This window comes from Rhineura floridana, chromosome 3 (genome assembly GCF_030035675.1).
Source record: "Rhineura floridana isolate rRhiFlo1 chromosome 3, rRhiFlo1.hap2, whole genome shotgun sequence".
In the NCBI taxonomy this organism is placed as follows: Eukaryota; Metazoa; Chordata; class Lepidosauria; order Squamata; family Rhineuridae; genus Rhineura; species Rhineura floridana.
The window spans coordinates 45,444,162-45,457,343 of NC_084482.1; the positions used below are offsets into that span (position 1 = coordinate 45,444,162).

Below are 13,182 nucleotides of genomic sequence, written 5' to 3' on the forward strand. Positions count from 1 at the left end.
AATTGTCAAGTAAATTCAAGAAAAAGAAAAAATACAGAACAAATGTATGATATGACAGTGTAGCATGAAAGCTTAAGGTACCTTCTGTGCAGTATTCTGAAGACACTTTGTGCATGATTGCTCTAGTCATATTAGTCACTGGTACGTAGCCAATAATAAACTCAGAGATGCTGGACCGATTTGCAGAATAAAGATTAGAATCGGACACCTCATCATGTCTTTTGTTTGGCTGCATCATGCTTATTATTATTAGCAAACCTAAGAAGGTAAGCGGAATCAGGACTTCCTGTACAAATGGAACAAATAAGTTAAAGGGGGAAAGGTAAAGTGGAAAAAGAGAGTCACTACAGTTGCATTCCTGCCCATGGCCCCAATGAACATAACAGGCTTAAGCACACATAGTTGGGAGGAGAGCTACAGCATTTTCTACAAAGTGTAACTATAAATGAGATTCTGCATCATGCACTATAATTATTAAAAGTTATCTTAGCAACACTCTGAATTAAAAAATAATAATTTACAAAGAAAAAAGAATCATATCATAATGATGCAGAAATTTAAAATGTGTGTTTAAACATCAGCAGAAACTATTCAAAACACATATCAGGGCATTAAAAGACAAGCTTTGCAAGGGAAGTGTAACTATCCAAAATGATTAATGACTGAAGAGGCTGTTAGAAAGATGGTATCCATTTCACATGCTATGAAGGAATCCGATTACTGGCTACATGTGTATGTATATACTACGTTAATTTGTTCAATAAAGCCACCTTCTTTAATCTTATATGTATTGTTATATTATATAATATAGTTATATTATATTAATATTATATGTATTGTTGTATTTTGCTGCTGTTTGATTATTTTTGTTTACCTTTGTTGGCTTGATTTTATTGTATTATTGTATTTATATATTCCTGTTTTATTTTATGTACACCGCCCAGAGAGCCCTTGGGCTTAGGGCGGTATATAAATTAAATTAAATAAATAAATAAATAAATAAAATCTTTGGTGTAAGCAGCTGGGTTGGTTTTCAACTACTAGCTATTTCCATTCAAGCTGCCTGAAGGAGAGAAGTCACAAGGTCTTTGTATGCATTCCTCTCAAAGTAATTTTAAAATACGTTCAACAGGACTAATTTTGCATTAGGTGATACCATGATGTAAAATTAACTTCTTCAATGGCTTGTTTCCAATATTTTTTTCAGTGTTACAAGATCACTACATGACCTGGAAAATCCCAATCCTTCCACACTCTCTCCAGCCTTTGAGATATATATATTCAATGCTTTAGAGGCTATAAGTACTGCTACTTGAATGGCTGCTTCCTCATATTGCTTGCCAGATTTTTTCATTAATTATGCCTTGCAGGTCTACCTCCCAGGATGAGTTTAATCCTGATAGTTTATTATCAGACTGAATAGCAATATAGTGAGAGATTGTTTTCCAACTTCTGTGAATAAGCCTATGTATATATTATTTTATTTATTTAGACAATTTATATACCACTTATAGTTAAATGAAACTGCACAACGTAGGTTATAACATCTTAAACATGATTTGTCACAACAGTTTTGCCCTAAAGCATATGTGGGAAACTTTTGGCCCTCCAGCTGTTACTGAACTACAACTCCCATCAAGCACAACAAACGGCCAGGGATAATGGCAGTTGTAGTTCAACATCTGGAGGGTCGAAGATTTCCCACACCTGCCCTAAAGCAACACCTGGCCAGCCTACGAATGGGCAGAAATGGTAATGGCTCAGGTTCAGTAAATATTTCTTTGTAGGAACAAACTGATAGAAGATGATTTCTTCATACAGATACACCAGGCTTCAGTTGGGGAATCTTGGGGTTCTGGAAAAATAATTAGATCCCACAAGCCTGAGGTCTGCACACACCTGCACTAGAAGTAGGTAGTGGGTTGTATTTCATCTCTTTATCTACTTTCATTTGTCTGTTTTTAGTTCTGCTAACTTATAACAACCTAGTAACACTTTTTTCTAGATCTAGAATGGATTTGGTTACTAGTTAATGCAATGTTGTTTACATATAAACCAATTTTACATGTTATCCCTTTGATATAATTCAGCTGCTATTAAAGATAGAAAACAATAAAATCAACTGACCTGAACACTAGCCTTTTTAGTCCTCCATTTAACTAGGCAGTTCTTGTATAAAAGAGCTCTGGTTTGTCGCCACACTCCCACTTGTTCTGGAGCATCCATGGACATTTTTTATGTATAGCCTGAAAAGCAAATAAAATACATGTGGTTTGCTGCATTAAATGAATTTGTACCTTTTAAAATGCCAAACATGCACAGAACAGGCAAGTGTTACAGAATTTTTTATTATCTTCATAACTACCTGATTAATGGGTTAAACTGGTAAACTTACAAGAAACAAGACTCCCTGAGGGGGATAAATCTATGTTGTACCATCTGACAGCCAGCATACCACATACAAATGACTGCTCTTTATATAAACTAGATATAGTTGATAATCTATATTCTAATCTAGTGAAGCTTCAAGAGGACTAAGACACTAATGTAGGAAGTAATCCCCACTGAACATACTGGGAATTACTTCTGAGTAGACATGTGTAAGATCATGATTGTAGCTGAGGCAGGTAAGAAAAAAAAATCCCAGAATTTTTATATTTTGTGAGGAACAAACTTTATTTCTGATTACAAGCAGAAGTGCTCTTCTCTCCAACCAGCCTGAAAGCACAGAGATAACATGCAAAATTCTAGTTCTGGTATCTAACTCTAGTTTCTGGAAACCATACTCGAGTATCTTCTTTCATATCAAGCTCCAGGCCTCGTGAATGACAAAAACACAGTATAGTAGGTCCAGCACAGTCCTTCCAGTAAATAACCTCCCCTTTACAATGATTGTAAAAGTCATTGCCACATTTTAACTTCTGCTACTACAGTATGTGGGCTTAGATTTAGGAAAGGGGATAATCCCAGCTGCAGCAAGGAACATATGTCTGTGTTTGCAGAAGGCAACTTTCATTTATACTGCTAGCTTTCTCTGAAGGCAGAAGATTACTAGCTTTGTTAGGAAGGTAAAATAATTTCTATGCCAAAACTGATAGCACCTTCCACTGAAGTGAGGCTCCTTCCACAGAAATTGCTGAAGACAGAGAGGGATCCCACAGTAGACTTTTGGAATTGAAATCATAGAATTTGGGCTCCTGTTTGACACCATAGCCCTTGTTTTACAAGAGTGCTGTGGGGTTCTTTTCTGTCTCCCTTGCTGTTTAACATCTATATGAAACCACTGGATTACACTGTCCATATACTTGGAGTTGAATGTTACTAATGCTGATAACACTCGGTTTGCTCTCTCCTTTCCATCTAAAGTCCAAGGAGGCCATGGAATGCCTGGAATCAATCCACATATTCCTACTTCCTGCTTTCTGTTCTTTACCAGCAGTTTTTGGTATGGGACTGTGTGAATAGCTTTTTAAAAGTCCAACTATATAATATAATGCAACCTTCCCCAACCTAGTACCCTTCCAGCTCCCATCATCCCTGACAATTGGCCATGGTGGCCAGTTCTTATGTAGTCAGCAGCAGTCAGTGAGGTCATGCTGCACCGCATACCTGATCTCTCAGCACCAGCATGACTGTGCGTTACTGGGAGGGAGAGGAGAGAGGCAGTGGCGAGGTTGGCATGGTGCAAGGACAACAGGTTGAGTGCCGGACTGGCTCTGCTGGTGTGCTTGTCACCTCACTCTACCTCTCTCAATAATTCAGTGTCTGCAGTGCCAGGCGTCAGGTAAGCAGCACAGCTCCAACTTGCTAACCATAAGGCTGGGGAAGGCTGATATATAATGTCTACCAAGACATCCACATGCTTGCTGATGCTCACAGAAAGTCCAAACAGTTGGTGACTTGGGGCTTCTTTTGTTGTAATCATGCTATTTATCTTAACAAGGTTTGATATTCTACATTTACATTTAATAACAGTTCTTGTATTAATAATGCTACCCACCAATTTGCCTGGAACAAACATTAGGAAGGTGGCCTGGTCTTCCTCTGGGTCCCCTTTTAAAAAATCAATGCTACATTGATTAGTACTAATTTTCAATTCTCTGGTAAGAGGAGAGGGAGGCCCGCCCTGAGGTGGCCTTAAACACAATGGAGGTCTCTTGGAATTCAGGCGGAAAGCTCTGCTTGTGAAGACAGGGCCACCAAGAGGCAGTAACAGGGGTTACTGATGGACTGGGGCCATCAGAGTCCCTAGACCAGCCTTTCCCAACTAGTGGGCCACCAGATGTTGTTGGACCACAATTCCCATCTTTCCTGACCATTGGCAATGCTGTCTGAGACTGATGGGAGTTGTGGTCCAACAACATCTGGTGGCCCACTAGTTGGGAAAGGCTGCCCTAGACATTTGTTAAAAAAGTAAGTCAATTGGTCTCCTATAAAGAAAGTTAGAAAACAAAATGTGAGACAACCTTCAAAGGCTTAGGCAGCAGTCACTGTTGCAATGGTCACTTAGGATTATATCCAGTGCTAGTCCTACTCAGCATAGACCCATTGAAATTAATAGCCATGACTTATTTATTTATTTAGTTGCATTTCTAAACTGCCCTATAGCTAGCAGCTCCCAGGGTGGTGTACAACATGATAAAACCACAATATTTAAAATATAGCAAGTGTGTATTGCACACACAATATAAAACATTATATAAACAAAGTAAAAAAAAAACTAGAAATAAAATAAATAAGATTAAAAGCATAAAATACATTAAAATGCCTGGGTGAAGAGGTGGGTTTTTACCTGGCGCCGGAAAGATGACAGGGAAGGCGCCAGGCATATCTCATCTGGGAGGGCATTCCATAATTCAGGGGCCACCACCGAAAAGGCCCTAGATCTTGTTACTGTTCTCCGGGCCTCTGTATGGGTTGGGACCCGGAGAAGGGCCTTAGACGTCGAGCGGAGTGAACGGGTAGGAATATAGCGAGAGAGGCGTTCCATCAGATATTGCGGTCCAGTGCCGTTAAGGGCTTTATAGGTAAGAACCAACACTTTGAATCTGGTCCGGAAACATATTGGAAGCCAGTGAAGTTGGGCCAGAATAGGTGTTATGTGGTCGAATTTCCTCGTCCCAGTAAGAACTCTGGCCGCAGCATTCTGCACTAGCTGAAGTTTCCAAATCGTTTTCAAAGGTAACCCTACGTAGAGAGCATTACAGTAATCCAATCTGGAGGTTACCAGAGCGTGAATAACTGAGGCTAGGTTCTCCCTGTCCAGATAGGGTCGTAGTTGGGCTACCAGCCGAAGCTGGTAAAACGCATTTCGTGCCACCGAGGCTACCTGAGCCTCAAGTGACAGAAGCGGATCTAATGAGATCCCCAAACTATGGACCTGTTCCTTTAGGGGGAGTGTAACCCCATCTAGGGCAGGTCTGACATCAACCATCTGAGCAGAGGGACCCCCAACCAACAGCATCTCAGTCTTGTCAGGATTGAGTTTTAGTTTGTTCGCTCTCATCAAGTCCATTATCGCGGCTAGGCAGCGGTTCAGTACAGCAACAGCCTCACCTGAGGAAGATGAAAAGGAGAAATAGAGCTACGTATCATCAGCATATTGCTGGAAACGCACTCCATAACTAATGTAGGTCTATTAATTTCAAAGGGTCTACTTTGAGGAGGACTAGCAATGGATACAACTCTTAATCACTGTTGCTAAGCAAAGGTCCTACCAACAATACAGAAGGCAATTGAGTGTGTCAGCAAGAGGTGGACCTCTAGGATTCAAAGCCCCCCTCATTGCCCCAACATAATGAATTTGATGATTGCTTGCCAAAGCAGACCTTTCCTAACATACACACCTTGACATAATTGACTGCTCTGTCAGTTCTCTTGTTCATCCCCGCCCACTAAGTTCTCCAGGCAAGGGTATCTGTGCAGCATATTCATCAGGAAGCGCTGGGGTGGCAGGGATGGGCCGAGGCTGGTGAAGGGGCCCTGTGAGGCTCCTGGGCCCTCAGCTAGTGCCCAACCTGGCCGCCCTTTAGAACCAGCCCTGCACATGGTTCTCCCATCACCGTTTTATTGTTACAATGACCCCGTGAGGTAGATTTGACCAGGTCTTCATGACTGAGGATTTGCAGTTGAGTCTTCCCGTCTTCACCTGATGCTCTAATCCAGGGATTTTCACTCTCTTGGTAAACTGTCTGCATGTACTGAGATTGTACAGTCATCGTTTAAATAAAAAGTGTGTGAGAGAGAAGAACACTTTGTTTCTCTTTGTCCTCTATTCATTTTCCAAAGCTTAAAATCCACAGAGCGAGTTTACTTTGGCATGGAAGATGGCTCTGTCAATGTCCATGAGAAGCCAGTCCACTGACTGCCATTCAGCTCCCCAAATCTACTCTGCCTTCAGGCTGTTGCATACAGTTTATCATCACATATATTTTGTAAATTATATTATTTTATTGACGTATTTTATATTGTATTTTTATATTTGTGTTTTTTGTAAGCCACCTTGAGGGCCTTTGACCGGAAGGTGTGGTATGTATAAATAAATAAATATATAAATAAATAAATAATGTTAATTTTATAGTTTCTTTGACTCTGCTTGTCAGCCATACTGGCATTCTCTTATAACTGGCTGGCATTATTCATTATCCGCTCTGCTCTTATTGTGGCTTTAATAACCTCCAAGAGTCCTGGAAATGATCTGATATCCCTGATTTTGCTTTTCAATTTCCTTGTAACTAATCCCCTTAGTTCTTGTAAGTTTCTTCTTTTGAAACCACTTGTGAATGTGTTAGACTTCCCGGGTAATTTCTCACTTCTTTAGATATATGCTTTCATTTATTGAATTTATATCCTCCCCTTCCTCCCAAAGGAGCCCAGGGCAACAAACATAAAAGCCAAACAATTTAACAAGGGAAAACAAGCACTTTGAAGCGTTCTAAAATCAAGATTAAAATATTTAAAAAACAATTACAATTAAAAATATTCTACATATTCTAAAACAGTGTTAAAACATTTTAAAAAGAACTTTTAAATGTTCTAAAAACACAGTTAAAAACATTCTTCCATCAGTGATTTTCGAGTTGCTAGGAATGGTTCTCTCTTCAGCCATCAAATGCCTACGTAAACAGAAATGTTTTCAAAATCCTTCTGAAAGTCAAAAGTGATAGAGACAGATGCACCTCATTGGGGAGAGCATTCCACAAGTGGGGAGCCACCATTGAGAAGGCCCTGTCCCAACAAGGTCTCACCCTGCCGATCATGGGAACTCAGATGGTTGATATTGGGGGAGGTGCTCTTTTAGATACTTGGGTCCCAAGCCATTCATGGCTTTGTATGCTAATACTAACACCTTGAATTGGGTCCGGTAACTCACTACTGATATATGATCCCATTGGGCTGCACCACTTACTAGCCTAGCAGCTGTATTCTGCACTAGCTGCAGTCTCTGGATCATTTTCAAGAGCAGCCCCATATACAGCAGATTGCAATAATCCAGATGGGAAGTCACCAGCACATTGACAACTTGAGGCCTGGCTATTCCAGTCCATAGCTGGTGAATTGGCCTAAGCTGGGCATAATGCTCCTAGCCGCACTTGAGACTCTAGTGACAAGGTGAAATCTAGTAGTATTATCAGACTACCAACCTGTTCTTTCAGGGGGACTACAACTTCTCCCAGAACAGGCTGTACATCGAATTTCTGGACACGGAAACACCCACCAATCACATTTTTGTCTTATCAGGATTCAGTCTCAGTTTGTTGACCCCTATCCAGCCAATCACTGCCTCCAGACACCAGTCCAACACCTTCACAGCCTCTCCTGATTCAGAGATAGAGCTGCGTGTCATCAGCATACTGATGACACCCTGCTCCAAATCCCCGTATGACAGCTCCTAACAACTTCATATAGATGTTAAACAGCATAGGAGATAGAATGGTCCCCTGTGGGACCCCACAGCCCAAAGGCCATGGAGCCAGGCAACAATCTTCTAGTGCTATTTTCTGGTAGCCACCCTGCAGGTAGGAGTGGAACCACTGCAATACATTACTTCCAACTCCCTTCCACTGAAAGATCAAGGAGGAGCAACAGGGTTGCATTGCCCCTGTCTCTCTCCTGATAAAGGTAATCAATCATACAATACAATAATCAGTCAGACAATACGGTGCTACCATATGTTGAATTTGGTAGCACTGTATTCACCGTTTGTGATTGTTTTCACAACACCACATCTCACACCAGAAGCTGGGTGCTTTCTACAAATAAGTCAAGGATTAATTTCTCTCTAGTCAGTTCCATGACAGACAGGCACAATCATTTATTGTTTCTAGAAACTTTGTCTCCATTGCAACCTGAGTGTGTATTTTTACTCAGTTGATAAAAGGCTAAAGTCACCCATTATTACTATTTTTTTCTGTAGCCGCCTCCTTGATCTTTCTCTAGATCAGTCTCAGAGTATAATCCTCTTGTGTTTTCTTTGAAATATAGAGCAACAGTACCCTCTGTACACCCTTCCAGGTTTTTTATATAGACTTTATTATTAAACATATTTTACTGCAGCTTTCCATTCCAACTTGTTTCTGATATCCCACAATATCTATGTTCTCATTTAGCACTAAGAATTCCAGCTCTCCCCATTTTGGTGTGGAGATTTCTAGCATTAGCATAAAAACCACACATACATTGCATCCCTTTCCAAATGTCCTTCAGTCTCTTCAAGCTACCATTTTTTTGTAGGCTCAGTGGCAAGTTTATGAGAACACTATCAGGGAGGTCTTGAACGGTTCACTTAAGTTTGTCTTTCATCATTATATAATTCATTAGTGCCAATGCGCACCACAGCTGTCAACTCCTCTCCCAGTATAAGCATTCACCGAAGATACAGTCTAGGAATATGCAACCTTCATAACAGGCAGGCAAGTCACCATGCAATCAACATACCCATCACAAGCCCATCTCATTACCCTATGAGCTCCCTATTCCGAGGATCCCCTAGGGTGGTGACAGAGTTACAAGTAATTCTAAGTAAATAATCTCATAAAGCATTCTGGAAACTAATATCTATCAACCATCTGAAACGGCAGGATTCTGAATTTTACCAAGTAATGGTTGGTCCATAACAGTGAACTAATTTTAAGCTACTCCTTCATCAGACCTGTCTCAAACCAGATACAGGCACCAAATCAAGTGCATGACCTGATCCATGTATTAGCTTAGATAATAGAACAGTCTGTAGGTTGTCATGGTGGCTATGAAGTCTTGAGTCACTCCCTGTATAATAAGGCATTGTGTGGCTATTGCGTGGCTATTCAAGGCCAATGGCCTTGAAGTCTTCACCACCCTAAGCCTGAGACCACCCTAGAGATGGCTAGGAGAACCCCTGTGTCTTCCTAAAGTCCAACACTTTCAGGAAGGTTCATGGATAAGAAAACAGAATTCCAGCTATTCTCCTCTGATGTTTTGCAGAGAATGCAGCTGGACATATCCAAGACAGAATAATACGATGTTTTCCCACCTAGGTCTCTAGAACACATGCCAAATGGACCCCTTCATCGAGGATTAAATCCTGTAGAACAGCTGTTCTGCTGAAACTGACCTGGCATTGACCAAATGCACCTGAAGAGGTAATCATTGATTATTCTTCACTGGCATATATAAATCCCAGGATGGAAGAAAGTCACCTAATCTGTTTTCCTCTTATCTAGCTTGGCTCAATATCCTTCACCCCACCTCTGGCTAATTAATGCACTTCTCCTTCAGAAGTAGCAATGCAAGATGCACACAGATCTTCTCTTCAAAATCCCTCCCAAGAGACTAAAGGAACTTTCAAACTTCTCCCCAGCCAAAACTCCAGTAGCTGTCTCTCGCCTAAAGATTGTCTCAACCTCCCATCTCTCACAGCGGTACCTGCTTAAACACCTTCCTTAAAACATGATGTTTAAAAAGTAGAAACAAACCTGTAGAGACTGAAAACGATTTGCAGAAGGAGCAAGCAAGCAAGCATAGGAACCGGATGGGTGTTAAAGGAAGCCAGGCACGCGGGGAGCAGTTGGAGCTTCTCAGAGTTCCCACTGGCTCTCACCCCGGTTCATTATCCCGTTATCTCGTTGCTAGTATTTCGGCCTGGCCCTCAATGCAGAAGAGGATCAGTCACGCCCCACTCACTGCAGTACGTGAGTGGAAGAGGGCAATTAGTAGACAGCAGCAACAAGCACGCACAGGAGCCAGATGGCTGTCAAGGAGACAGCTAATGGACTCGAGAAACGGGCACGGAGAGCCTCATGCGGCTCCCATTGGCTCTCATGCCCACTTCGGTTCTTGCCTCGTTTCTCTCTGTCGTTGGCCCAAAATGCTGTCCATCCAGCATCACTCACTGCAGCCCAGAGATTCCCAGCAGCAGCAAGCAATCCTAAGAGCCCAGTGGAGGTGAAAGAGGGACGGGCAGGCAGCACTTCAGTTTTCCCGCTGGCATTTATCCCGACTTCTGCTTTTTGCTTATTCACTCTGGCTGTGTCTCAAAATACAGCCTTAGGTTTCGTTTCGAAAGAAGCATTACAAGACAACCCTACACCAACATCTCAGAATCAGTAACGCCCTTCAATTAAATGGTAGCCCAAGTCAAGGGGGAATCTGGCATCCAGCACCGAGGGCAGAGAGGAGCTCATGTCACCCCCTTCTCCCCCCCAAAAAATTCACGCCTCCTTTTCCCGTTCCTATGAGGTACATCTCTCTAGCCTTTGCATCGTTGCTTACTAACTTTTCCTTGTTTCCTCTCTACTTTCCTCCGCCTCCCCATTTTTTCTCCCCCCCCCACCTTTGCCTTCTCCATTTCGTCCCCTCCCCCTTTCTTCACCACAGCATCTCTCCCCCGGGTCTATGGAGTCTTTCGTTCCTTTCCTTTCCATACCTCCCGTCCAACTACTACTAACCAACCCCCAGAGAGAACCCCCTCAAGAACCGCGCTGCGTGCGCAGATTCCTCCAGACTGCAGGTTTCCCGCTTTGCCGGAGAAAAGCCTCCGTCTTCAGCTCCCTGCCAAGCAGCGGCTTCTCTTCAGGCCGGGTTGAAGGAGGGCGACACGCCAAACGCTGCTTTTTGCCGGTATTCTGCTTACCCCCCCCCCCATCCTCCCACGCTCTTTGGCGAGGCCGAGAAGCTCGACTGAACCGCCCACCTGTCCAAGGACGGAATGCCTTAGTTGCTCTATGCCTTGAGCCGCTAGCAGCGGAGTTGCCACCGAGACAAAGACGGATGAGCTCCCCTTCCCCGTCAGGCAGCCGCCGCCATCTTTCTCGCTGCTCCTGCTTTGCCATGCCCTCGAGGACTGAAGGCGCTTAGAGCAAATTACCCTTTCTTAGGGCAGAACAGGTTATCCCACCTACTCCGGGAAAGAAGATTAATCATAAAAGGTGGTTTATTTATTTTTTAAACGAGGTTCTGGAGATGTGACTTTGCTGCAAACGGAGCATCTAATCCCTTCTCGCACAAGGGGCTCATGGGCGAGGGCTAGACCCCCCCACACACACTTCAATAAATGCTAAAGTGGGTCGCGAGCACACAGCCCACCATCCACGTTAAATGTGCACAAGGAGGCCTATGGGAAGTACTCACGTGTAGATATTGTTACATGGCAGGGGATGCTAATTGGCCCAGTCCCTGTGTTAGATATGCATATAGGCCCGCTTCACACACTGAAAGCATGGCAGTCAGACACAGCTGAACTCTCCCTGGGAATCTTTTCTAACCATGTGCAGGCTCCTTTTGTGTCCAGTTACAGTACCATTCTCCGTGCATTGCCTGTGCCGCATGCATTCCCTACACAGATAACTTACACCCAGAGATTAATGGCCAAGCTGAAATTCTGAGTCAATGCATATAATGTTACAGAGGCACAGAAAAACAGCTCTGACTTCCGCTGTTTCTGCTGAAACATGCCAAATTGAATTTGAACATCTCAGTGTGGTGAAATCAGAGAGCATCCCAGAGCCCCAGAGGTCATCTTGAATGTATGTGTAAGTCCAAGTTACTGCAGGAGATAGAGAAGTACTAACTCAAAGGAAAGGGTCCAAGAGGAGGAGTGTGGTTTTTTTTAACCTACTTAAAAAATATTTACAAACATAAAGGAAAATGTCCTTGGTCTTACAGTCTGCGCCTCTGCAGAATTACTGAAAATCTAGCCTTCTGTTTTCAATCAGGTAAGACAGGGACAAGACAGAAGATAAAGGGGAAACAAGGCATGGGAAAGAGGTAAACGCAAAGTTCCTGTGTATCATGCAAGGAGCCAGAGAATGAGGTAACAGCATTTGCAGGTTTGAGGCAATATTGTTGTACTCAAATCACTTCAAGAGGGCTTGGGTATGCTCAGGGCGTGCAGCTTTGAACAGCAAGTCTTATATTTTATTATATTATAAAGTTTATATCCCACCCTTCCTCCTAGAAGCCTGATATCATATTGGTTCTGAAAGAACCGTCCGTTTCACCAGTGGTTTGACATGGCAATTGAAAGGAGGGAGCAGCTACTGACAAATGCATCTCAGGCATATGGAACTAGCTGTGCAAGACTTTAGATCCCATCCACTGTTTCCATATTGCTAAGGCTACCTAGCATTTTTCCACATTATACAAAAAGCCCAGCAAAAGATTTCAGCTGAAGTATTGTTTTGTAAATCCCTCTTACTATATTTGCTAAATGCTTTTCTCATATTCTTGTGTACTCCTGAATCCTTTTCCTTTTACTATATTGTGCCTTTGCGTATTTTAATTCTTATTTCATAAGAATTTCGTAATTGCCATAATATATAGATGAAACGATTGTCAATACATACCACAAAGACACCACCCCACCTTAATCTAAGGGCTCAACTCCACTCATTGAAACTTTGAATGCTACTTAGGAATTAAAAATAAATATATCTTAAAATACATTAGAAGCAGGAAATCAGCTAGGGATACAGTTGGTCCTTTTGGAAAGTAAGGGAATCAAAAGTGTGCTAAAGGAGAACGAGGAGACTGCAGAGAAGCTGAATGAATTCTTTGCAACTATATACTGATACAAGATGCAGGGAGATCTTTGTGTCTGAACTTTCTCAGGAAGGGAGTCTGAGGAACTGAGGCAAATAGCGGTGACGAGATTCTTATAGGCCTCATTGACAAAATAAAAGCTCACATCACCAGGTCCAGATGGCA

At 42.4% G+C, this 13,182-nt stretch overlaps 1 protein-coding gene across 7 annotated transcripts in view; it reads right to left on the reverse strand.

Moving 5' to 3' along the window:
• LOC133379761 (cholesterol transporter ABCA5-like) overlaps window positions 1-11,649 on the reverse strand; it is a 139,649-nt gene extending 128,000 nt beyond the window's left edge. The window contains exons 1-3 of one of the 7 annotated variants that reach the window (XM_061615637.1): window positions 11,608-11,649; window positions 2,128-2,246; window positions 82-286 (exon numbers count right to left, since the gene is read on the reverse strand). In XM_061615637.1, the coding sequence (XP_061471621.1) occupies window positions 82-286; window positions 2,128-2,232 (310 nt within the window). In that variant the 5' untranslated portion in view covers window positions 2,233-2,246; window positions 11,608-11,649. Of the gene's footprint in view, window positions 1-81; window positions 287-2,127; window positions 2,247-2,786; window positions 2,868-5,846; window positions 5,901-9,953; window positions 10,736-11,170; window positions 11,417-11,607 lie in introns of those variants that run through there. The other 6 variants (XM_061615635.1, XM_061615642.1, XM_061615636.1 and 3 more) reach the window with 6 other exon arrangements.
• Window positions 11,650-13,182: the final 1,533 nt, after the last annotated feature.